The sequence below is a fragment of the Acipenser ruthenus genome, chromosome 38 (genome assembly GCF_902713425.1).
Source record: "Acipenser ruthenus chromosome 38, fAciRut3.2 maternal haplotype, whole genome shotgun sequence".
Classification (NCBI taxonomy): Eukaryota; Metazoa; Chordata; class Actinopteri; order Acipenseriformes; family Acipenseridae; genus Acipenser; species Acipenser ruthenus.
Genome location: NC_081226.1, coordinates 7,586,065 through 7,611,961, shown reverse-complemented (window position 1 = coordinate 7,611,961; position 25,897 = coordinate 7,586,065). Strand labels below are relative to the sequence as shown.

Here is a 25,897-nt window from a genome sequence, read left to right as displayed (position 1 = left end):
CGAGCACGTTCGCGTCTCGGTTTTTCCCACAGCTGCTGTTTGTTTGTGTCGTCTTCCGGGTCTGACGTCACCACTGCAGCCATCCTGCCACACATGGGTTTTCTCATTTCCCAAAATTGCATTAACAATACAAGGCCCCTCCCGACCATTTCCCCCTCGCTTACCCGCTTCAGATGCCAGATTGCATACGGCCACGTCACACTCCATCGCAGATGGGCACGACCTGGCCTGATGACCCGGCTGGTGGCACCTAAAACAGGTAGGGGGAAAGGAGGGTACAGCGGTTAGGTATCTGTCCCGCTGCTGGTATGGCATCGGGGCGGGGGCAGCACCTCTACCCCAGCTGGGGTTCAACCTTGGTCTCCATGGAGGGGAGGCAAGGTTGCCAGTTGGGGCTGGCGGTCTAGAAGATCGTTGAGCCGGTCCCGGTGGTGGGGGTGGAAGTGCAGAGAGAGGGGGTGGTGCTCGGATGCTCCGCGGTGTTGGAGCGATGAGTAGCCCGGACTGGGCTGACACCAGGGAGTCCTCGAAGTCCTCTGTGAGTTTTACTGCCTGGCCCAGGGTGTTGGGGTTGTGGCGCCGTATCCACACCTAGGTCTCGGTGCCGACCACATGGCAAAACTGCTCGATAACAATGGCCTCACCCATCTGCGCACTTGTTTTCAGTGCCGGGGTGAGCCAGTGTACCATGTGGTCACAGAGCTGTTGCTCCACCACCCTGGGGCATGTATTCGGGGACCTCTTGTACTCCCTGAGCCTCACATGGTGGGTTTCCTCCGTAATATTCAGACGGCAGAGGATGGCTAGCCTTATGGCAAACACCTGTAAATAATAATGTTGGAGTGATACAGCGGCGTGTATCACTCAGTATTTGTAATTCCCCGGGTTTGACCCATAACCAAAAAGTCCAGTTTTACACACCAACACTAAACACAAACACAGTTCTTAGTGATAGTGAATACGTGCAAGTGGTGTAATACAGTTCTCCGTGAAATGCAGGTGTGAAAGTAATGTCCGGGTTTATGCTGGCTTTTCCTACAGCTCCAGATCGTGCAACTGGTCTATTAAAGAACCGAAGACAGTTAACAAAACACTAACAAACACAAGACAAAACTCACTGTTCACGATACAGCACACAGACTCCTTGTAGGTTTTCAACACTAACCATTTACCAAGGAACAGATCACGTATGCTAAGTCCCCTATTTATATCCTCGCTCATGACCCCTAGGTTAACGAGCGCATCCGCTCCTCCAATCCTCAGATGCCACACTGTTTACTGTCTGGGTCATTGTGTTTGGATACCGTAGCTGCGCCCCTTTCTTAAATGACCAACTTCCACCTACCCTACGGAATAAATTGTCGTGCCATTTAGTTAAGGGTACTCTGTTCCCGTTACACAGTGCTCTCACAGGTCGAGAGGGAGATCTAACACCAAGCACCATTCGATCTCTGTTACAGTCTCTCAGGAGGGTCAGTATGATCAGTCTGTGTGGTATTGTACTGGTTCTCAGGAGGGTCAGTGTGATCAGTCTGTGTGGTATTGTACGGTCGGTCTGCCAGCGCTTTGCCAGGGACGGGGCCTCAGTGGTGGTGGCTGACATCAGCGAGGACTCAGCCAATGAGACGCTGGGGATCCTGTCACATGACCTGCAGGGGCAGGAGCACGCTGCGCTTTGTGTGGACGTGTCATCGAGGCAGAGCGTGGAGCAGCTCATCACACTGATACAGGTACAAGACAGACAGGGCAATACACCAGGTATAGAAACATCACTGTATACAGACAGGGCAATACACCAGGTATAGAAACATCACTGTATACAGACAGGGCAATACACCAGGTATAGAAACATCACTGTATACAGACAGGGCAATACACCAGGTATAGAAACATCACTGTATACAGACAGGGCAGTACACCAGGTATAGAAACATCACTGTATACAGACAGGGCAATACACCAGGTATAGAAACATCACTGTATATAGACAGGGCAATACACCAGGCATAGAAACATCACTGTATACAGACAGGGCAATACACCAGGTATAGAAACATCACTGTATACAGACAGGGCAATACACCAGGTATAGAAACATCACTGTATACAGACAGGGCAATACACCAGGTATAGAAACATCACTGTATACAGACAGGGCAATACACCAGGTATAGAAACATCACTGTTGCTTCCTGATCCAGCGAGTTAGCTGCTCTGTGACGCCTCTGCTCGCTGATCCAGTGTGTTAGCTGCTCTGTGACGCCTCTGCTCGCTGATCCAGTGTGTTAGCTGCTCTGTGACGGCTCTGCTTGCTGATCCAGTGCGTTAGCTGCTCTGTGACGGCTCTGCTTGCTGATCCAGTGTATTAGCTGCTCTGTGACGGCTCTGCTCACTGATCCTGCTCTGTGACGGCTCTGCTCGCTGATCCAGTGTGTTAGCTGCTCTGTGACGGCTCTGCTTGCTGATCCAGTGCGTTAGCTGCTCTGTGACGGCTCTGCTTGCTGATCCAGTGTGTTAGCTGCTCTATGACGGCTCTGCTCACTGATCCTGCTCTGTGACGGCTCTGCTTGCTGATCCAGTGTGTTAGCTGCTCTGCGACGGCTCTGCTTGCTGATCCAGTGTGTTAGCTGCTCTGCGACGGCTCTGCTTGCTGATCCAGTGCGTTAGCTGCTCTGTGACGACTCTGCTTGCTGATCCAGTGCGTTAGCTGCTCTGTGACGGCTCTGCTTGCTGATCCAGTGTATTAGCTGCTCTGTGACGGCTCTGCTCACTGATCCTGCTCTGTGACGGCTCTGCTCGCTGATCCAGTGTGTTAGCTGCTCTGTGACGGCTCTGCTTGCTGATCCAGTGCGTTAGCTGCTCTGTGACGGCTCTGCTTGCTGATCCAGTGTGTTAGCTGCTCTATGACGGCTCTGCTCACTGATCCTGCTCTGTGACGGCTCTGCTTGCTGATCCAGTGTGTTAGCTGCTCTGCGACGGCTCTGCTTGCTGATCCAGTGTGTTAGCTGCTCTGCGACGGCTCTGCTTGCTGATCCAGTGCGTTAGCTGCTCTGTGACGACTCTGCTTGCTGATCAAGTGCATTAGCTGCTCTGTGACGGCTCTGCTTGCTGATCCAGTGTGTTAGCTGCTCTGTGACAGCTTTGCTTGTTGATCCAGTGTGTTAGCTGCTCTGTGACGGCTCTGCTCGCTGATCCAGTGTGTTAGCTGCTCTGTGACGTCTCTGCTTGCTGATCCAGTGTGTTAGCTGCTCTGTGACGTCTCTGCTTGCTGATCCAGTGTGTTAGCTGCTCTGTGACGGCTCTGCTTGCTCTGTTTCTCAGCTGCAGTATTTCCATCCCCCCTGTGTGTGTGTCAGCTCTGCTGGGATCACGCTGGACGAGTTCCTGTTGAAACTGGAGGAGGAGGCCTTCGACAGAGTGTTGCGGGTCAACCTCAAGGTAATGACCATATTCTCCTCCTCTCTACACCCCCCTGTCCTTCTCTCACACACCTTCATCTCTCTCTCCTCCTCTACCCCATCCCTCTCCCCCTCTTACTCACCATCTCCTCCTCCCACTCCCTCTCTCATCCTTCCTGTCTTACTGCCTCGCTCCCTCTCTCTCAGGGCTCGTTCCTCCTCACTCAGGCTGTCTCGAGGGCTCTGGTTGCCAGCGGATCCTCCAAGGGCGTCATCATTAATGTGGGGAGCATCGTGGGCAAGGTGAGAAACAAACCAGCAGCAGGGACCAGAGAGAGACCCACAAAGCAGCAGGGACCAGAGAGAGAGAGATACAGAGCAGCAGGGACCAGAGAGAGAGACCCACAGAGCAGCAGGGACCAGAGAGCAGCAGGGACCAGAGAGAGAGACACAGAGCAGCAGGGACCAGAGAAAGAAACCCACAGAGCAGCAGGGACCAGAGAGAGAGAGAGACACACAGAGCAGCAGGGACCAGAGAAAGAGAGAGACAGAACAGCGGGGACCAGAGAGAGGGAGTGACAGCACCAGGGACCAGATAGAGAGGGAGAGAAACACAGAACAGCAGGACCCGAGAGAGATAGAGAGAGAAACACAGTGTTAGCAGGACCTGAGAGAGAGAGAAACAGAGTAGCAGGACCAGAGAGAGAGAAACACAGAGCAGCAGGACCCGAGAGAGAGAGAAACACAGAGCAGCAGGACCCGAGAGAGAGAGAAACACAGAGCAGCAGGACCCAAGAGAGAGAGAGAAACAGAGCAGCAGGACCCGAGAGAGAGAGAAACACAGAGCAGCAGGACCCAAGAGAGAGAGAGAAACAGAGCAGCAGGACCCAAGAGAGAGAGAAACACAGAGCAGCAGGACCCAAGAGAGAGAGAGAAACACAGAGCAGCAGGACCGGAGAGAGAGAGAAACACAGAGCAGCAGGACACACAAAGCAGCAGGGATGAGAGAGACAGACAGACAGAGACTATTTCTCTGATATAAAGTTATTTGTAAATTCAGCTTAACACTTGATGAATAAAGGCTCGGGAGAGGTGGAGGATTAAGAACATTCTCAATAAGATAAGGTGTAGTTCAAAATCCAAGTGTCCAAAATAAAATGGATGGATCACATGGTAATCTTTTTTTATCTGTGTTGTCAATTTCGGGAGCCGGGGGAGATCCGCGGGAGAGCGGTGGAGTTTAACTCCCAGATCTCCAGTGAGGTGCAGGACAAAGAGGATGGCACACAGCAGTTATGCAGTGATCTTCTACAGGTCCCTGAAGAGGGCAGCCTGGAGAGGGCGCTCACGCTGCAGGGGCTCTTTGATGCAATAACTGAGCAACGGTGAAGCCCCCTGCATCAACGGGTTCCCGGTGGAATTTTATAAAACTTCCTGGGACCTGCTGGACGGGGACTTGCTGTCTGTATTTGAAGAAAGTCTGGCCCAAGGAAAGCTGTCCCTGAGCTGCTGGAGGGCAGTTGTCACATTAATGGCTGGAGACCTGTGTGATATAAAGAACTGGAGACCTGTTGCCTTGCTGTGTGCAGAATATATAATACTATCTAAGGCAATGGCCAATCGACTGAAAGAGGTGCTGGGGCATGTGATACACTCTGATCAAATGTACTGCGTGCCTAACAGGTCCATTTATGACAACATTTTTCTGATTGGGGATGTTTTGGATGTCTCTAGGCTATTGTGTCTCAGTACTAGTCTGATTTCTCTAGACCAGGAAAAGGCTTTTGGCAGGGTGGAACACCAGGATCTGTGGAGCACAATGAAGGTGTTTGGGTTAACCCTGGTTTTTTAGCCATGACCCAGGTGATGTCGCGTGACATTCAGAGTGTGCTGAAAATCAATGGTGGCTCTTTTTAAAGTGTAGAGGGGAATCAGACAGGGCTGCTCCATGTCGGGGATGTTGTACTCTCTGGCTATTGAGCCGCTGCTGCACGAGAGTCATAAGTGGACTGTCTCTCTCACTCTGTCCCAGAGCTCCCCTTCGACTCTTCACGTACGCCGATGACATCGTGGTGATAGTGAGGAGCCAGGAGTATGGCAGGGGTCTGTGCACTCCTATAGGGGACTATGAGCCACTGCTATAAAGGATGAGGCCAGTGTGCAGAGGAACTGGAAAGGGGTGCTGGAGGGAGGTGGCTACTCCCAAAGTTGTCCTACAGAGGCAGGGCCCTCATTACCAACAACCTGGTGGCCTCCAATGTGGCACAGGCTGGCATTTCTGGAGCCACAGAAAGGACTGCTGGCACAGCTGCAGAGTGTGCTTTTGGAATTATTTTGGGACGGTTTGCACTGGCTGAGGCGGGGTGTGCTGTACCTGTGGGCTGGAGATCTGCAGTGGAGGGTGTTACACACCAGCATTTCTGTTCATCCTGGAGAGTGTTACGGACCAGCATTGCTGTTCATCCTGGAGAGTGTTACACACCAGCATTCCTGTTCATCCTGGAAAGTGTTACACACCAGCATTGCTGTTCATCCTAGAGAGTGTTACATTGCTTTTCATCCTGGATAGTGTTACACACCAGCATTGCTGTTCATCCTGGAGAGTGTTACACACCAGCATTGCTGTTCATCCTGGAGAGTGTTACACACCAGCATTGCTGTTCATCCTGGAGAGTGTTACACACCAGCATTGCTGTTCATCCTGGAGAGTGTTACATTGCTGTTCATCCTGGAGAGTGTTACGCACCAGCATTGCTGTTCATCCTGGAGGGTGTTACACACCAGCATTGCTGTTCATCCTGGAGAGTGTTACATTGCTGTTCATCCTGGAGAGTGTTACACACCAGCATTGATGTTCATCCTGGAGAGTGTTACGCACCAGCATTGCTGTTCATCCTGAAGAGTGTTACACACCAGCATTCCTGTTCATCCTGGAAAGTGTTACACACCAGCATTGCTGTTCATCCTGGAGAGTGTTACGCACCAGCATTGCTGTTCATCCTGGAGGGTGTTACACACCAGCATTGCTGTTCATCCTGGAGAGTGTTACATTGCTGTTCATCCTGGAGAGTGTTACACACCAGCATTGATGTTCATCCTGGAGAGTGTTACACACCAGCATTGCTGTTCATCCTGGAGAGTGTTACATTGCTGTTCATCCTGGAGAGTTTTACACACCAGCATTGCTGTTCATCCTGGAGAGTGTTACGCACCAGCATTGCTGTTCATCCTGGAGAGTGTTACACACCAGCATTGCTGTTCATCCTGGAGAGTGTTACATTGCTGTTCATCCTGGAGAGTGTTACACACCAGCATTGCTGTTCATCCTGGAGAGTGTTACGCACCAGCATTGCTGTTCATCCTGGAGGGTGTTACACACCAGCATTGCTGTTCATTCTTGTTAGTGTTCTTAACCCTTCAGTGTTTGACTCCTGCCCGTTCTGCACTCAAAGGGACACTATTTTTCATTGTTTTGTGTCCTGCACCCGTTTACAAGCACTTTTTTTTTACATTTTTAGAGGCATTTTTTAGAGATCTAACCTACATTTTAATGAAAGTGTATTTAATTTGTGTTTGTGTATTGATCAACTAACAAATGTTATTTTAAGGCAGGCTAGAATGGCAATATTAAAGAGCAGGAACATGCTGGAAGGTCCACAGATGATCTGAATATATTAATGATGCTAGTGAATCACTGTGTGAGGATTGATCATAATTATTACAAACTAATGCATAATCTTGATATGTTTGACATGATCTGGGGTATTCAAGGGGCAGTGTGTTTATTAGATGATGAAGACCTTTGTTTTAATCTGTAGGTTTGCTGCTGAAACAGTTGGACCTGAGTTAGTGCGTCTATTTTTGCATTGTTTATATGTATTTAAAACAATTTCACAATAAAGTACACGTAAGTCAAAAGTCTCTCTCTACCTCGCTTTCTTACCATCTCTCACTTTTTTATCAGGTTGGGAACCTCGGGCAAGCGAACTATGCAGCATCAAAAGCAGGAGTGGAAGGGTTAACAAAATCTGCAGCGAAGGAACTGGGCAGGTGAGCTGTACCCCTGGGGAGGAGGGGAGGAGGGGAGGGAGGGGGAGACAGGGAGAGGTAGAGAGGAGGGACGGGTGGGGGAGGTAGAGAGGGAGTGTTACAGGGAGAGGCAGAGAGGGAGTGTTACAGGGAGAGGTAGAGAGGGAGTGTTACAGGGAGAGGCAGAGAGGGAGTGTTACAGGGAGAGGTAGAGAGGGAGTGTTACAGGGAGAGGCAGAGAGGGAGTGTTACAGGGAGAGGTAGAGAGGGAGTGTTACAGGGAGAGGTAGAGAGGGAGTGTTACAGGGAGAGGTAGAGAGGGAGTGTTACAGGGAGAGGTAGAGAGGGAGTGTTACAGGGAGAGGTAGAGAGGGAGTGTTACAGGGAGAGGTAGAGAGGGAGTGTTACAGGAGAGGTAGAGAGGGAGTGTTACAGGAGAGGTAGAGAGGGAGTGTTACAGGGAGAGGTAGAGAGGGAGTGTTACAGAGAGGTAGAGAGGGAGTGTTACAGGGAGAGGTAGAGAGGGAGTGTTACAGGGAGAGGTAGAGAGGGAGTGTTACAGGGAGAGGTAGAGAGGGAATGTTACAGAGAGGTAGAGAGGGAGTGTTACAGGGAGAGGTAGAGAGGGAATGTTACAGAGAGGTAGAGAGGGAGTGTTACAGAGAGGTAGAGAGGGAGTGTTACAGGGAGAGGTAGAGAGGGAGTGTTACAGGGAGAGGTAGAGAGGGAGTGTTACAGAGAGGTAGAGAGGGAGTGTTACAGGGAGAGGTAGAGAGGGAGTGTTACAGGGAGAGGTAGAGAGGGAGTGTTACAGGGAGAGGTAGAGAGGGAGTGTTACAGGGAGAGGTAGAGAGGGAGTATTACAGGGAGAGGTAGAGAGGGAGTGTTACAGGGTGAGGTAGAGAGGGAGTGTTACAGAGAGGTAGAGAGGGAGTGTTACAGGAGAGGTAGAGAGGGAGTGTTACAGGGAGAGGTAGAGAGGGAGTGTTACAGAGAGGTAGAGAGGGAGTGTTACAGGGAGAGGTAGAGAGGGAGTGTTACAGGGAGAGGTAGAGAGGGAGTGTTACAGGGAGAGGTAGAGAGGGAGTGTTACAGAGAGGTAGAGAGGGAGTGTTACAGAGAGGTAGAGAGGGAGTGTTACAGGGAGAGGTAGAGAGGGAGTGTTACAGGGAGAGGTAGAGAGGGAGTGTTACAGGGAGAGGTAGAGAGGGAGTGTTACAGGGAGAGGTAGAGAGGGAGTGTTACAGGGAGAGGTAGAGAGGGAGTGTTACAGGGAGAGAGAGGGAGTGTTACAGGGAGAGGTAGAGAGGGAGTGTTACAGAGAGGTAGAGAGGGAGTGTTACAGAGAGGTAGAGAGGGAGTGTTACAGGGAGAGGTAGAGAGGGAGTGTTACAGGGAGAGGTAGAGAGGGAATGTTACAGAGAGGTAGAGAGGGAGTGTTACAGGGAGAGGTAGAGAGGGAGTGTTACAGGGAGAGGTAGAGAGGGAGTGTTACAGGGAGAGGTAGAGAGGGAGTGTTACAGGGAGAGGTAGAGAGGGAGTGTTACAGGAGAGGTAGAGAGGGAGTGTTACAGGGAGAGGTAGAGAGGGAGTGTTACAGAGAGGTAGAGAGGGAGTGTTACAGGGAGAGGTAGAGAGGGAGTGTTACAGGGAGAGGTAGAGAGGGAGTGTTACAGGGAGAGGTAGAGAGGGAATGTTACAGAGAGGTAGAGAGGGAGTGTTACAGGGAGAGGTAGAGAGGGAATGTTACAGAGAGGTAGAGAGGGAGTGTTACAGAGAGGTAGAGAGGGAGTGTTACAGGGAGAGGTAGAGAGGGAGTGTTACAGAGAGGTAGAGAGGGAGTGTTACAGGGAGAGGTAGAGAGGGAGTGTTACAGGGAGAGGTAGAGAGGGAGTGTTACAGGGAGAGGTAGAGAGGGAGTGTTACAGGGAGAGGTAGAGAGGGAGTGTTACAGGAGAGGTAGAGAGGGAGTGTTACAGGGAGAGGTAGAGAGGGAGTGTTACAGAGAGGTAGAGAGGGAGTGTTACAGGGAGAGGTAGAGAGGGAGTGTTACAGGGAGAGGTAGAGAGGGAGTGTTACAGGGAGAGGTAGAGAGGGAGTGTTACAGAGAGGTAGAGAGGGAGTGTTACAGGGAGAGGTAGAGAGGGAGTGTTACAGGGAGAGGTAGAGAGGGAGTGTTACAGGGAGAGGTAGAGAGGGAGTGTTACAGGGAGAGGTAGAGAGGGAGTGTTACAGGGAGAGAGAGGGAGTGTTACAGGGAGAGGTAGAGAGGGAGTGTTACAGAGAGGTAGAGAGGGAGTGTTACAGAGAGGTAGAGAGGGAGTGTTACAGGGAGAGGTAGAGAGGGAGTGTTACAGAGTGGTAGAGAGGGAGTGTTACAGGGAGAGGTAGAGAGGGAGTGTTACAGGGAGAGGTAGAGAGGGAGTGTTACAGAGAGGTAGAGAGGGAGTGTTACAGGGAGAGGTAGAGAGGGAGTGTTACAGGGAGAGGTAGAGAGGGAGTGTTACAGAGAGGTAGAGAGGGAGTGTTACAGGGAGAGGTAGAGAGGGAGTGTTACAGGGAGAGGTAGAGAGGGAGTGTTACAGAGAGGTAGAGAGGGAGTGTTACAGGGAGAGGTAGAGAGGGAGTGTTACAGGGAGAGGTAGAGAGGGAGTGTTACAGAGAGGTAGAGAGGGAGTGTTACAGGGAGAGGTAGAGAGGGAGTGTTACAGGGAGAGGTAGAGAGGGAGTGTTACAGGGAGAGGTAGAGAGGGAGTGTTACAGAGAGGTAGAGAGGGAGTGTTACAGAGAGGTAGAGAGGGAGTGTTACAGGGAGAGGTAGAGAGGGAGTGTTACAGGGAGAGGTAGAGAGGGAATGTTACAGAGAGGTAGAGAGGGAGTGTTACAGGGAGAGGTAGAGAGGGAGTGTTACAGGGAGAGGTAGAGAGGGAGTGTTACAGGGAGAGGTAGAGAGGGAATGTTACAGAGAGGTAGAGAGGGAGTGTTACAGGGAGAGGTAGAGAGGGAATGTTACAGAGAGGTAGAGAGGGAGTGTTACAGAGAGGTAGAGAGGGAGTGTTACAGAGAGGTAGAGGGAGTGTTACAGAGAGGTAGAGAGGGAGTGTTACAGAGAGGTAGAGAGGGAGTGTTACAGAGAGGTAGAGAGGGAGTGTTACAGGGAGAGGTAGAGAGGGAGTGTTACAGGGAGAGGTATAGAGGGAGTGTTACAGGGAGAGGTAGAGAGGGAATGTTACAGAGAGGTAGAGAGGGAGTGTTACAGGGAGAGGTAGAGAGGGAATGTTACAGAGAGGTAGAGAGGGAGTGTTACAGAGAGGTAGAGAGGGAGTGTTACAGGGAGAGGTAGAGAGGGAGTGTTACAGGGAGAGGTAGAGAGGGATTGTTACAGAGAGGTAGAGAGGGAGTGTTACAGGGAGAGGTAGAGAGGGAGTGTTACAGGGAGAGGTAGAGAGGGAGTGTTACAGGGAGAGAGAGGGAGTGTTACAGGGAGAGGTAGAGAGGGAGTGTTACAGAGAGGTAGAGAGGGAGTGTTACAGAGAGGTAGAGAGGGAGTGTTACAGGGAGAGGTAGAGAGGGAGTGTTACAGAGAGGTAGAGAGGGAGTGTTACAGAGAGGTAGAGAGGGAGTGTTACAGGGAGAGGTAGAGAGGGAGTGTTACAGAGAGGTAGAGAGGGAGTGTTACAGAGAGGTAGAGAGGGAGTGTTACAGAGAGAGGTAGAGAGGGTGTTACAGGGAGAGGTAGAGAGGGAGTGTTACAGAGAGAGGTAGAGAGGGAGTGTTACAGAGAGAGGTAGAGAGGGAGTGTTACAGAGAGAGGTAGAGAGGGTGTTACAGGGAGAGGTAGAGAGGGAGTGTTACAGGGAGAGGTAGAGAGGGAGTGTTACAGGGAGAGGTAGAGAGGGAGTGTTACAGGGAGAGGTAGAGAGGGAGTGTTACAGGGAGAGGTAGAGAGGGAGTGCAGTGATTCTAATGCAGTTTTTCTGGCAGGTTTGGTATCCGATGTAACACAGTCCTGCCTGGCTTCATAGCCACTCCCATGACAGCCAAGGTCCCAAAGAGAGTGCTGGACAAGGTAAGGCTCACAGGCCACATCCACCTGCTTTTACATCTACTGTTTATTATTATTGAGTTTCTTTGAGATAGAATTAAGCAAAGTGGAAACAGCAATTGATTCACAGAATGATTAGGGGTGGGATTGTATTGCCCATGTTTCCTCATTCAGACCCTTTACTTTCTAAATGTCTTGGTATCCCTGAATAGATAATGGTCTCCTGTGGCAATGTGCCCCGCCCCTGTGTGCATATTATGTGTTGTATGTATGTTGCGTGTGTTAATGTTGGTGTATAGTCATTGGTACACGGGATATAAACGGGTCTGTGTTTCACGTGTGATTTAAAAAGGTAGATTTGTATTTAGGCACGAGGAGGGCACAAATCACTTCACGTGCTGGTTAAATGTAATATGTGAGCACGGGGTTGCACAGAATTAATTCACGTGCTGGGATTCAAGTGAATAATTAATTAGTAATTGAATCCCAGCACAATAGTATATATAGACGCACATTTCTTGCAGTCGGGGTTTAGGTGTTCGGTGAGTGGAGAACGGGAGAGAGAGAAGGAGAAAATAAAACAAAGTAAGAACGTGAATTAGAAGTGTTTTCACTCACCGTGTTTGTTCGTCTGTCTGTTTAAGTGTAGTACGTTTTGTTTGTCTTTTTTGTTTTGGCTCGAGTGCCGTGTCCTGTTTTTGTGCTGTTTAAACCTTTTATTTTGTTAATAAACGCTGAGTGCAGCCATTGCACTCAGCTCATCATCACCACCGTCTCTGTCTGTATTCCTTCCTGCTTCTGGTCTGACGCCACCCACTCCGGCCGTCTTTGTGACACGTGGTGTCATCGTGGGATAGCCGCGCCTCCAAGCGTCAGACCAGGAGGGGTTTTGTTTAAAAAAAAAAATATTATGGCAGAAGACGCCATCAAACTGCGGGGCTGGTTCCTGGAGAATGCTGGGCTGGAGGCCCAGGCTCTACCCATAGTCGTCCGGGCCCTGTGGATGATGGACAGTGAGAGATGGGAGGCATATCAGGAGGAACACACCCCAAACACCTTGGAGGAAGGTGTGGAGTTTCTCCTCAGCTACCTGGAGGCAACCATAAACGGAACAGCAGCCCAGGTAGCAGGACCACCAGCAGAGGGTGAGTACCTGCTGTCCCCATCTCCACCAGCAGAGGGTGAGTACCTGCTGTCCCCATCTCCACCAGCAGAGGGTGAATGCCTGCTGGTTTTGCCTTCACAGCCCAAGCGGGAGGCAGAGACGGATAAAGAGGTGAAGGACAGGGAGGAGGAGTGCCGCCTAAGGGCCAGGCATCCACGGCGATGTAACAAGCCATCGCCGGGGTGCCTCCTCTGCGACCAGGATCACCTGTTCGCCCACTGTCCCTTCCGCAGTTATGGGGAGGAGCCTGAGCGTCCACAGCCCAAGCGGGAGGAGCCTGAGCGTCCACAGCCCAAGCGGGAGGAGCCTGAGCGTCCACAGCCCGAGTGGGAGGAGCCTGAGCGTCCACAGCCCGAGGGGGAGGAGCCTGAGCGTCCACAGCCCAAGCGGGAGGAGCCTGAGCGTCCACAGCCCAAGCGGGAGGAGCCTGAGCGTCCACAGCCCAAGCGGGAGGAGCCTGAGCGTCCACAGCCCAAGCGGGAGGAGCCTGAGCGTCCACAGCCCAAGCGGGAGGAGCCTGAGCGTCCACAGCCCAAATGGGAGGAGCCTGAGCGTCCACAGCCCAAATGGGAGGAGCCTGAGCGTCCACAGCCCAAATGGGAGGAGCCTGAGCGTCCACAGCCCAAGCGGGAGGAGCCTGAGCGTCCACAGCCCAAGCGGGAGGAGCCCGAGCGTCCACAGCCCAAGCGGGAGGAGCCCGAACGTCCTACGCCTGAGTGGGAGGAGCCCGAACGTCCTACGCCTGAGTGGGGGGAGCCCGAACGTCCTACGCCTGAGTGGGGGGAGCCCGAACGTCCACAGCCCAAGAGGGAGGAGTCGGTGCGTCCACAGCCCAAAAGGGAGGAGTCGGTGCGTCCACAGCCCAAAAGGGAGGAGTCGGTGCGTCCACAGCCCAAAAGGGAGGAGTCGGTGCGTCCACAGCCCAAAAGGGAGGAGTCGGTGCGTCCACAGCCCAAAAAGAGGGAAGTCGGGGCTTCCACAGCCGTAGGACCCAAGCTGCCAGCAGAGGGAGAATGCCTGCTGGTCCCACCTCCACCAGCAGAGGGTGAATACCTGCTGGTCCCACCTCCACCAGCAGAGGGTGAATGCCTGCTGGTTCCACCTCCACCGCAGTGGGAGGACTGCTGGCCCCTCCCACCTCCACCAGCAGAGGGTGAATACCTGCTGGTTCCACCACCGCCAGGAGCAGAGGAGCTGGAGCTGCCTCTGCCTCCACCACCGCCAGGAGCAGAGGAGCTGGAGCTGCCTCTGCCTCCACCACCGGCAGGAGCAGAGCAGCCGGAGCTGCCTCTGCCTCTCCCAGGAGCAGAGGAGCAGGAGCTGCCTCTGCCACTTCCAGGAGCAGAGGAGCAGGAGCTGCCTCTGCCACTTCCAGGAGCAGAGGAGCAGGAGCTGCCTCTGCCTCTGCCACTGCCAGAAGCAGAACAGCAGGAGCTGTCTCTGCTTCCCGTACCTCCACCACGGGGAGTACGGTGGCTGGAGCCCCAGAAAGGGGAGCTGTCGGCCACGAAGAAGGGGGAGGAGGTCTGGAGACCACCAACCCCAGCAGCAGTTTCGCTGCCGGAGATCGTGGGGGAGGTCAGGAGACCTGCTCCCACTGCAGCAGTTTCGCTGCCGGAGATCGTGGGGGAGGTCTGGAGACCTGCTCCCACTGCAGCAGTTTCGCTGCCGGAGATCGTGGGGGAGGTCCGGAGACCTGCTCCCACTGCAGCACTTGTGCTGCAGAAGAGACTGTGGCCGGAGCCCCGGAAGAGGGAGCTGCCGGCTACGAAGAAGAGGGGAGGTCAGGAGACCATTCCCCAAGCAGCTTTTCTGCTGCCAGGACTGCCCCGGCTGAAGGAGTCAGTCTGGGAGCTGTCGGCATGTCTGCTGACAGCATGGCCAGTAGCAGCCTGGCTACTGGCAACATTGCCATCTGTGGGCCCCTGGAAGCCTCCCTTCCCAGCCCGAGACTTTGGCCTGGACTGCTGGATTTTTAGGGGGGGAGGTGGCCGTTGAGGCCATGTGTGCTTTGCACAGGGGGGGGTATATGTGGCAATGTGCCCCGCCCCTGTGTGCATATTATGTGTTGTATGTATGTTGCGTGTGTTAATGTTGGTGTATAGTCATTGGTACACGGGATATAAACGGGTCTGTGTTTCACGTGTGATTTAAAAAGGTAGATTTGTATTTAGGCACGAGGAGGGCACAAATCACTTCACGTGCTGGTTAAATGTAATATGTGAGCACGGGGTTGCACAGAATTAATTCACGTGCTGGGATTCAAGTGAATAATTAATTAGTAATTGAATCCCAGCACAATAGTATATATAGACGCACATTTCTTGCAGTCGGGGTTTAGGTGTTCGGTGAGTGGAGAACGGGAGAGAGAGAAGGAGAAAATAAAACAAAGTAAGAACGTGAATTAGAAGTGTTTTCACTCACCGTGTTTGTTCGTCTGTCTGTTTAAGTGTAGTACGTTTTGTTTGTCTTTTTTGTTTTGGCTCGAGTGCCGTGTCCTGTTTTTGTGCTGTTTAAACCTTTTATTTTGTTAATAAACGCTGAGTGCAGCCATTGCACTCAGCTCATCATCACCACCGTCTCTGTCTGTATTCCTTCCTGCTTCTGGTCTGACGCCACCCACTCCGGCCGTCTTTGTGACATCTCCTCTTCAAAAAATATGCAGAATATTTTAAAAGGATTCAAAACAAACACATTGATTGAGTTTATTTCAATGAGCTCTGTGTGCAGTGTGTCAATGAGCTCTCTGTGTGCAGTGTGTCAATGAGCTCTCTGTGTGTCAATGAGCCCTCTGTGTGCAGTGTGTCAATGAGCTCTCTGTGTGCAGTGTGTCAATGAGCCCTCTGTGTGTGCAGTGTGTCAATGAGCTGTGTGTGTGTCAATGAGCTCTCTGTGTGCAGTGTGTCAATGAGCCCTCTGTGTGTGCAGTATGTCAATGAGCTCTCTGTGTGTGCAGTGTGTCAATGAGCTCTCTGTGTCAATGAGTTATCTGTGTGCAGTGTGTCAATGAGCCCTCTGTGTGTGCAGTATGTCAATGAGCTCTCTGTGTCAATGAGTTATCTGTGTGCAGTGTGTCAATGAGCCCTCTGTGTTTGCAGTGTGTCAATGAGTCCTCTGTGTGCAGTGTGTCAATGAGCTCTGTGTGCAGTGTGTCAATGAGCTCTTAGTGTGCAGTGTGTCAATGAGCTCTCTGTGTGCAGTGTGTCAATGAGCTCTCTGTGTTTGCAGTGTGTCAATGAGCCCTCTGTGTTTGCAGTGTGTCAATGAGCCCTCTCTGTGTGCAATGTGTCAATGAGCTCTCTGTGTGCAGTGTGTCAATGAGCTCTCTGTGTGCAGTGTGTCAATGAGCCCTCTGTGTTTGCAGTGTGTCAATGAGCCCTCTGTGTGTGCAATGTGTCAATGAGCTCTCTGTGTGCAGTGTGTCAATGAGCTCTCTGTGTGCAGTGTGTCAATGAGCCCTCTGTGTGCAGTGTGTCAATGAGCTCTCTTTGTTTGCAGTGTGTCAATGAGCCCTCTGTGTGTGCAGTGTGTCAATGAGCTCTCTGTGTGCAGTGTGTCAATGAGCTCTCTGTGTGCAGTGTGTCAATGAGCTCTCTGTGTGCAGTGTGTCAATGAGCTCTCTGTGTTTGCAGTGTGTCAATGAGCTCTCTGTGTTTGCAGTGTGTCAATGAGCTCTCTGTGTGCAGTGTGTCAATGAGCCCTCTGTGTGTGCAATGTGTCAATGAGCTCTCTGTGTGCAGTGTGTCAATGAGCTCTCTGTGTGCAGTGTGTCAATGAGCTCTCTGTGTGCAGTGTGTCAATGAGCTCGTAGTGTGCAGTGTGTTAATGAGCTCTCTGTGTGTGAATCAACTCTCCGCTTTCTGTGCAGTTTGAAGGGATGGTGCCTTTGGGACGCCTGGGAGAGCCAGCAGGTAAGAGAACAACGTGTCTGTGTGTCTGTGACTGTGTGTGTGTCTGTATGTGTGTGTGTGTGTGTTCTGTCTGTCTGGGAGTGTGTGCTGGTTGTGACAGTGTTTGTGTGTGTGCTGGTTGTGTCACTGTGTGTGTGTTGGTTGTGTCAGTGTGTGTGTGTGTGTGTGCTGGTTGTGTCAGTGTGTGTGTGTGGGTGCTGGTTGTCAGTGTGTGTACTGGTTGACTTGTTCCTCCCTCCCTCTCTCTCTCTGTCTCTCTCTCGCTCTCTCTCTCTCTCTTGTGGAGGATTGTGGGAAGGGCTTGCAGAGAGGTGGAACGCCGGTGCGGTAGGACCGGGAAATTGAAAACTTTATTTATTTATTTATTTATTTATTTATTTATTTATTTTGTTTTGATAGTTACTTAGTTGTTCTTTTTGGGTGTTTGTTTGTTCGTAGGTTAGTGGGGTGTGTGTGTGTGTTTGTTTGTTTGTTTGTAGGGTGGTGGTGTGTGTTTGGAGATCCCGTAATGGGGTCTCATTCAGGAGGGCTGGGGGCTCTCACCCGCCGACACGGGGTCCGTTGCCTGCCTGACCCCGGGGTTTCGGTGGAGGAGTGTCTGCTGGCAGTAGGACAGGTGGTGGGGTTTGAGAATATTATGTCAGCGTCAAGGATGAATAAAGCGCTGGTAATTTTTTTAGTGGAGGTGTCTCTGGTAAACAAGCTGGTAGAGGAAGGCTTTACAGTAAAAGGAGAATTTGTTCAGGTTTCCCCTCTAGTAACCCCGGTAACGAAAGTTATTATTTCTAATGTGCCTCCGTTTTTAAAAAATGAGCCATTAGAAAAGAATTTAGCTCGTTTTGGTAAACTGGTGTACCCGATTAAGGGGATCCCGCTGGGGTGCAAAAATAACAGTGTTAGGCACGTCATGTCGTTTAGAAGGCAGGCGTTTGTCTTACTAAATGATCCTAATCAAGTCATTAATGTAGCCTGGAATTTTAATGTGGAAGGGATGAATTGTGTGGTGTTTGTCAATTCTGAAATGATGAGGTGTTTTTACTGTGGAGAACAGGGACACCAGAGGAAAGCCTGCCCGAGAAAGGAGGCTAGAGCAGAAACAGGGCAGGATCAGGGTGATGCTGGCGGGGAGGAAGTCGGGGGTGTTGGGGGTGAGCGGGAGGAAGAGTTGGCTCCTGCACGGCAGCCGCAGAGCGAGCCCACGCTGACCGAGGAGGCAGCGATCCAGAAGGAAACCGAAGCAGAACCACCAACACCACGGCCTCGCACAAAGAGACCCAGCCATAGTCTGTCACTGACGGGTTCGGAGGATAATACAGCTACTACTGAGAATGGTGAAGAACCATTAAAGGTAGTAGCTAAAAAGAAACGATTTCAACAGAAGGCTGCAGAGCTGCCGGATGGCAGAGCTCAGCCAGTGCAGAACTCCGAACCCGTGCAGACAGGGAGACTGCGGGCTCTAGACGGGGAGTCAGTCCCTCCCAATGCAGATGAAGAGAACACAGCGGAGGGTGAGCCGGGCGCGGTGCAAGATTCTCCGCTGGCTGAATCTCAGCCGCCTGAAACAGTGACGGCTGAGGCAGAGACTGGTGTCGAGGAGTCGGAGGGAGCTGCGGAGGAGCGGATTCTCGGGGGCGAGCGAGAGGACAGCGCAGAAGAGATGGAGGGGGAGCACTCTGACTCCTCGTTTATCTCAGACATCCCTGACAGCCAACCCTTCAGTAAGAAAAAGTTATACACGCTTGAGCAGGTAAATGATTTTATGACAGAAACAAAAGGGAAAAGGGGAGTAAAAATAGAGAGTTTTTTCCCTGATTTAAGGTTATTTCTCCACTCCGCTCACGTTATTACAAGGAAAGCAACAATAGAAGAATTTGATCAGCCAAAACGTTATAGATTAAAAAAAAATTGTTCAGAAAATTAAGAAAGATCTTAACAGTGGTTCAAAATCTCTTGTTTAAAAATGGCTGTGTTTTATGAAACTACTTTTATTACTTGTTTTAGTCTGTTAGTTTTTTTAGCTATGATGGAAAGGTGCGTTTTTGTTTCTTTTAATCTAAACGGCTGCAGACAGTATTTTAAGAGGGCGCAGCTAGTTGAGTTTTTAGAGCAGAAGCAGGCGGGGGTGGTGTTTCTGCAGGAAACGCACTCGGATCAGGAGAATGAGGAGGCGTGGCGAGCGGAGTGGAAGGGGCTGTGCGTGATGAGTCACGGCGCTAGTACTAGTGCAGGAGTAGCCGTGCTTTTTAAACCCAGCCTAGGGGCAGTTTTATTAGATATGGAGGAAATCGAGAAAGGGAGGATTTTAAAAGTAAGAGCTAGGCTGGGCAGTACAGTGTATGTTTTTATTAATATTTATGCCCCCAATAGAGGGGGGGGAACGAATTTTATTTTTTTAAAAATTAAAGCAAGCTCTTTTTAATATTAATAATAACGATGTGGTGGTACTAGGAGGAGATTTTAATTGTACTGTTAATTTTAATATTGATAGAAATAATGATGAACCACACCCTCAGTCCTCCAGAGAGTTGGCTGCATTGTTAGAGTCCAGTGACCTGGTTGACATATGGAGATGCTTGCACCCCAGTTCAAGACAATACACCTGGTCTCAGTATCACACAAACTGTGTATATAGAGCGAGACTAGACCGGTTTTATACTTCTAAAAATTATTTAAATAAATTTATCAAAGCAAGAATCATCCCCAGTAGTCTCTCTGACCACCACTGTCTATTAATTACAGTAATAATTCAATCAGAACCCCTCAGAACATCTTACTGGCATTTCAATGTAAAATTATTACAAGATGTAAAATTCAAGCAACAATTCAAACTTTTTTGGATAATTTGGAAAAAAGAAAAAGCACAGTATAAAGATTTAAGACAGTGGTGGGACATTGGCAAAATACAAATTAAATGTTTTTGTCAACAATATACTATAAATGCAACCAGGTCACTGAACACAGCCGTGAGAGAGCTGGAGTCAAAAATCCTCCTCCTAGAGGAAAGTTTAAATTCAGAATTTAAAGAACAGACCTTGGAGAACCTAAAAGAGGAGAAACTTGCGCTGGGGAGCTTGCTGAAGGAAAGAGTGAAGGGGGCGATTGTGCGTTCCAGATTCATGGAGTTGAGAGACATGGATGCCCCTACCAGTTTTTTCTTCAACCTGGAAAGGAAGAGAGCGGACAGTAGACAGCTGTGCTGTATCAGGACTCCTGGTGGGAAAGAACTGCACACCCGGGAGTAAATCAGCAGAGGCGGTGCGTTTTTACAAGGAACTTTATAATAAAGAACTGTGCAACATAGAGGACACTGAGCGGCTGCTCCAGGGGTTACCCAGCCTCAGTGAGGAGGAGCAGATTCAGCTGGACGCACCGCTGACCCACCAGGAGATGACCGCCGCTGTCAAGCAGCTCTCCAGCGGAAAGGTTCCCGGGATCGATGGACTGCCAGCAGAATTTTATAATATTTTCTGGGATATAATGGGGGAGGATTTGCTGCAGGTTCTGAGAGAGAGCCTCAGCCACAAGGAACTGCCTCTTAGCTGCCGTAGGGCAGTGGTTACACTGCTGCCCAAGAAGGGAGACCTTTACCAGCTTAAGAATTGGAGACCTGTGTCACTTTTATGTTCTGATTTAAAGATTTTATGCAAAACAATCGCTAATAGATTAAAAACAGTTATTGGAACTGTGGTACATATGGATCAAACATATTGTATACCGGGTCGCTCTATTTTTGATAACTTATTTTTTATTAGAGATTTTTTAACTGTAAGTGATATTTGTGATTTGAATGTAGGAATGGTCTCCCTGGATCAAGAGAAGGCTTTCGATAGAGTCGATCACACCTACCTCTTTAAAACACTGGAGGCCTTCGGGTTCGGCCCTGGTTTTATCTCTTATATTCTGCTTTTATATTCCAACATTTTTAGTATTTTAAAGATCAACAATGGGCTGAGTCAGCCCTTCCCAGTGTGCAGGGGTATAAGGCAGGGCTGTGCCCTGTCTGGTATGCTGTATTCGCTGGTTATAGAGCCCCTGTTGCACCTGCTGAGGGTCAGGTTAGCTGGATGGACAGTGCCCTCTTCGCCCTCCACACCCTCCTGTGCCACAGTGAAGGTGTCTGCCTACGCAGACGATGTGACTGTGTTTGTGAGTGGGGATGCAGATGTCAAAGCACTGCAGCATACTCTGAATGAGTTCCAGAGAGCATCTTCTGCCAAAGTAAACTGGGCAAAATGTGACACCTTCCTGTCAGGCAGCTGGGATGAGGACACTCCTCCTGTCCTGCCTGAGGGGCTGGAATGGAACAGAACAGGCATTAAAATGCTGGGGGTGCACCTCGGAACAGAGAACTACATGAAAAAGAACTGGGAGGGTTTGTTGGACAGGGTGAGGGGGCGGCTGCAGAGGTGGAAGGGACTGCTGGCCCAACTGTCCTTCAAGGGCTGGGTGCTTGTTATTAATAATCTGGTGGCCTCTAGCATGTGGCACAAGCTGGTATGCCTGGACCCACCCCAGGACCTGGTGAAGGAGATCCAGAGAGTGCTGCTGGAGTTCTTTTGGAGCGGGAGACACAGTTTGAGGCCGGCAGTCCTCTACCTCCCTAGTGATGAGGGGGGGCAGGGGCTAGTCAGCATTTTCAGCAGGGTGGCAGCCTTCAGACTGCAGGCGGTTCAGAGACTCCTGTACACTGAGGAGGAGGCTCATTGGAAGAGGCTGGCCTGTTTCCTTCTGTGACAGAGATCGAATGAGTCTTGGTGTTAGATCTCCCTCTCGACCTGTGAGGGCACGGTGCACGAGGAACAGAGTATCCTTAATGAAATGGCACGACAATTTATTCCGTAGGGTAGATGGAAGTCGGTCATTTCGGAAGGGGGCAGAGCCATGGCACCCGAGCTCAGTGACCCGGACGGTAAGCGGCGTGGCATCCGAGGACTGGAGGAGCGGATGCGCTCGTTAACCTCGGGGTCATGGGCGAGGGTATAAATAGGGGGCATGGCTTGAGTGATCTGTTCCTTTGTATATGGTTAAACAAACTAACCGAGAAGGAGCCCGTAGCGTGAAGAACTGTGAGTGTTTTCGTGTCTGTGTCTAACCTCTGTGTGTCTTGTGTATTGTTTAGCCACTGAAGGATACTGAGCACGATCCGGAGCTGCAGCCGCAGGCCAGCGACAAAACCGGACTTCACCATTCACGCTTTGCACTATCCGAACTGTCTTTGTTTTCACCACTAGCACTATAATCACGCACTGTCAAAACTGTGTCTGTGTTTTGTGTTTTGTGTGGGTGACTGAACGGGACTTTGGGGTTACGGGTCAAACCCGTGGATTACAAATCAGAAGTGATACACGCCGCTGTATCACTTCCAACACTATTATTATTTGCAGGTTTGCCTTAAGGCTCTGGACATTTATTAAATTAAATAAACACCCTTGCACCTGTACCAACGTTGTCTGTGTGATTACTCTGCACTGCACTCACCTGCACGTCTTTACCACTTTGCCACACCTTCTCAATAGAGTTGGGGGGCTGGGGTTAGGAAAACACCTGTTTTTAATTGAGAACACCAATTTTAGTAAAGCAGGACTTCCTCCTTTTTATCAAAGTATTTTAAATGCTTGGCAGCTGGTGAGGGTGGAAAGGGATGTGGAGTCCTTGACAGGGCAGGACCTGTCTGAGGAGCCCCTATTTTTTAATCCACTCTTTCCAGTTAAGTTCCTCCAGTCAATGACGCTCTGTGCCAGTTTTTTAAAAGCAGGTGTAACCAGGTTGGTCCACCTGTTAAATCCTGAGCTCTCCTGCTGGCTAACTGCCTCCCAGTTAACTGCACAGCTAGGCTGGCACTCCGAGAGGCTTGCAGAAAGTCTAATGGGTGAGTTGAGGGGCTGCCTCTCCTCGCGGCTCAAGGCAGTCCTGAGGGAGGAGCTGTCCAGAGGCACAGAGCAGAGACAGCTTTCCTTATTTCCAGGGATGATTGTGTCACCAGCAGTAGGTGAGGAAGGAGAGGGGGGTGGAGAGAATGGAGGGACTTTGCTTAAATTGCAGAATGTGGAGGAAATTGTCTTTCACACAATGAATAGCAAACATATATACAAATTGTGTGTTAAAGCCACAGAGTATAGTAGGCTAAGGGGTCTGGTAGACTCCAAGTGGAGAGCTTACTTGGCTGTAGAGGAGGGGCACAGGCCGGTGTGAAGGGTGCTGTACAAGCCGCCTCTCGCCAAGAGAGTGGGGGACCTGCAGTGGAAGATTCTACACTGCATTGTGTCCACAGGCAGGTTTCTCCATAGAGTGGACCCCAGTATCAGTGAGCAGTGTGTTTTTTGCTCAGCAGAGGAAACTCTTTCATGCCTACAGTGAGTGTGAGAGGCTGCGGCCACTTTTTAATTTACTGCAAGGAATCCTGAATAATTTAGGGGTTGTTTTTAGTAAGGAGCTTTTTATTTTTGGGGTTCTGTACAGTTTTAAAATGAAAAACAGGTGTGTTCTTATTAATTTTTTAATTGGACAGGCAAAATTGGCTATTTTAAAGACAAGGAAAAATCATCTCTCTGGTTCTGGACTGACCAGTTTAGTGGTTCAGTTCAGAGTGCTCGTGGTCAGCCAGATCAGAGTAGAGTTTGAGTATTTTAAACTGGTCAGTAACCTGGAGGACTTCCAGGAGAGGTGGTGTGTGGGAGACGCCTTGTGTGCTGTGAGTGAGGAGGGGGAGCTCCAGTTTTTGTTCTAATTTTATTTAATTTTTTGTTTTACAGTGTTTTTATTTTGGCTTTAATCTGTTTTCAACAAGGAAAAAACACTGTTTTTATATTGATTTTTTATGATCCTTTTATTTTGTTTAAAATCTGTTTTTAAGGAGAACATGATGTATTTTAGGATTTTTTTAATTCTGCTGAGGCAGTAGGAATCTTAACTTTTGTTGTGTTTTACCTTTATTTGAATTTTAATGGATTTTATTTGGAATATTTAAATAAAGGATCTTAAAAGTCTCTCTCTCTCTCTCTCTCCTCTCTCTCTCTCTCTCTCTCTTGTAGACGTGGCCGATGTTTGTTCTTTTTTAGCCTCTGATGAGTCGCGCTACATCACTGGAGCCAGCATCGAGGTGACGGGTAAGCAGGCTGTCACTATAAAATACCAGGAACACAGGGAGCGACCTCATTGGCTCTGGGAGGGTGGGGGTATGTTATAAGAGCAATAACACACGCCAGGGAGTTCAGATTTGGTCAAGCTTGGTTTGGCCTCGTGCCAAACACCCCTCCCAGGCGTGCGGAGATCGGACCATATTTAACCCCTTAGGGGACACAAAGAATTGAGCAGTAGCTCAAATGGTTTCATCTTAAAATACATTTGAGAATGACTTGAGTATCACGGGGGACCTGAGCACTTTGATGAGCAGATCCAACAGTCAGTACATTTGAAACCTGTTTCATGCACCTCATTGCAATGATAAGACAGTTAGCATCATTTCTATTTGTGGGACACACATGTCCCTTGAACCAGGGTTAGAAACTCATGCTCGTCCGCTCGCCCGAGGTGAATTCAATCTGATGAGGACTAGTTGATGTCTGTGTCTCAGGAGTCCTCTGGGCGAGTACTTAAAACAAATGTACACATATACTGTCACGTTCAGTCTTGCGTTAAAAAAAAAAATGCAGGGAAGTCAATTTTCTAATGGGGTGTATCAGTGGTGAAAAAGCATTCACAAATAATGCTTAGAAAACAGTCACTCGGAACTGAAACCTCCCTTCATTTCTCCTGCAATGCCAACCCCACTGAATGACGTTTTACGTTTGTGTTCTCCCTCTGCGCGGGATGCGAAGGTTATCGTTTGAATTTACTGAAACACGTTGCATCTTGTGTAAAGTGTAAAGTCATTTTACAGTAATGTGTTGATTTATAGCGGGTTACGACCCTGACTGAAGATGTCATCAGCAAAGGGGGCCGATTGTACTAACGAGGTCAAACAATAGGCCACGTTTTACTAAACATTTTAAAACTAATAAACAAACAATTACACATTTAAAGCTTGTGTTTACATTATCATCAGCATATTTGAAGTGACTGGAAGCTGAAATTACATTTTTCAAACACACTTTTCTTATACCAGTACAGTACTGGTGAGACCACCTGGATGTTGGTTACATCTTCCCGGTTCCTTATTCGCGGTGTGGTTGACAAAGCGCCTGTCCTTTTTCTGTGTGTTTTAACTCACTTACACACATCTTACTCAATTAATATATTGCTACTATTTAAAAAATAATCTCTCCTTCTTCAAAAAAAAAAACAAAAAAAAACCGAATATTAATAACAAATCTGTATCGGCAGCATAGCGGTTCCCTATATTACCCGCTTGTTTCACCCCATTTAACCCACCTTAGACGCCTTGCTCACTAAATATCGAGGTATTCCTAGATAGCTTATCACCCCCTCTTTGCAAAAACACTAAAGATTTTAGTGAGCAAGCTGTACCCCACGATCAGCAGCACCCCAAAGTGTAGCCCATTATAACCAATAGAGAATGCATGGAATGCATGGGGGCTCGTCTTTGGCTCTGGTTTTGTATTCCCAGTGATTCAGTTGCTTGTGATCCCCAGGGCTCTGGTTTTGTATTCCCAGTGATTCAGTTGCTTGTGATCCCCACGGCTCTGGTTTTGTATTCACAGTGATTCAGTTGCTTGCGATCCCCAGGGCTCTGGTTTTGTATACCCAGTGATTCAGGGCTCTAGTTAACAGTCCTGTCTCTTTAACCTCATTTCCTTGTTTTGTTGCAGGTGGATTATTCATGGGCTGAGTGACAGTGTGCTGAGAGAGGGAACCAATCAGAAACCAGAATCTTTCATGCCAAAGGACCTGGAACTATTTAATTCAGCAATAAGATATCTTCATCATTTTGTAAGATCTTGTAAGAGAGAGAAAAAGATTGAGGAGTGAAGCTTGTAATTTCTGTATTCCCAAATTGTTTGTGCTGGTCTGAAACTTTTATCAGTGTGACACTAAACCACATGTCCTCTGATTTGTGTTCAGTATTATGATCAGTGCGTGTGTGTGTAATTATTTTTCTTAATTTTATATGTTCAAATTGTAGAAATAAAAACCGGATCATCATTTGTTCCAGACATTCTGAGACCAAACTTTTTATTTGCCGTCAGGATTATTGCAGTGAGGGGACTGTCTGCTGTAGAGACAGTACACTGTGAGATACTGTCTTCATATCTGGTTACACAACTTCATTCTATCATTCTCTGTATGTGAAGTTCTGTTGTCCAGTAAAACATCTGTGTCTATCAGTGATACAGGTCTGTTCTCAGTGTAGAGCTCTCTGTCTATCAGTGATAGAGATCTATTCTCAGTG

General features: G+C 49.4%; 2 protein-coding genes across 2 annotated transcripts in view; one reads left to right on the top strand and one right to left on the bottom strand.

Moving 5' to 3' along the window:
* Positions 1-25,897, bottom strand: part of LOC117968203 (SLA class II histocompatibility antigen, DQ haplotype C beta chain-like) — a 401,218-nt gene that overhangs the window by 93,926 nt on the left and 281,395 nt on the right. The window lies entirely within an intron of this gene.
* LOC131706916 (estradiol 17-beta-dehydrogenase 8-like) lies at positions 1,479-25,661 on the top strand. Its single transcript, XM_059008864.1, has 8 exons — positions 1,479-1,730; positions 3,322-3,438; positions 3,606-3,701; positions 7,363-7,448; positions 11,412-11,496; positions 16,506-16,548; positions 23,580-23,654; positions 25,317-25,661. The coding sequence occupies exons 1-8, from the start codon at positions 1,479-1,481 to the stop codon at positions 25,334-25,336; spliced, it is 774 nt and encodes a 257-aa protein (XP_058864847.1). The 3' UTR covers positions 25,337-25,661.

What these genes read in the sequence shown, in the direction of transcription:
- LOC131706916 (XM_059008864.1), top strand. Translation starts at nt 1,479, where the DNA reads ATGATCAGTCTGTGTGGTATTGTACTGGTTCTCAGGAGGGTCAGTGTG. An exon ending in TGGGGAGCATCGTGGGCAAG is followed by an intron (nt 3,702 to 7,362) that starts GTGAGAAACAAA and finishes CTTTTTTATCAG; the next exon opens with GTTGGGAACCTCGGGCAAGC. An exon ending in GCAGCGAAGGAACTGGGCAG is followed by an intron (nt 7,449 to 11,411) that starts GTGAGCTGTACC and finishes TTTTTCTGGCAG; the next exon opens with GTTTGGTATCCGATGTAACA.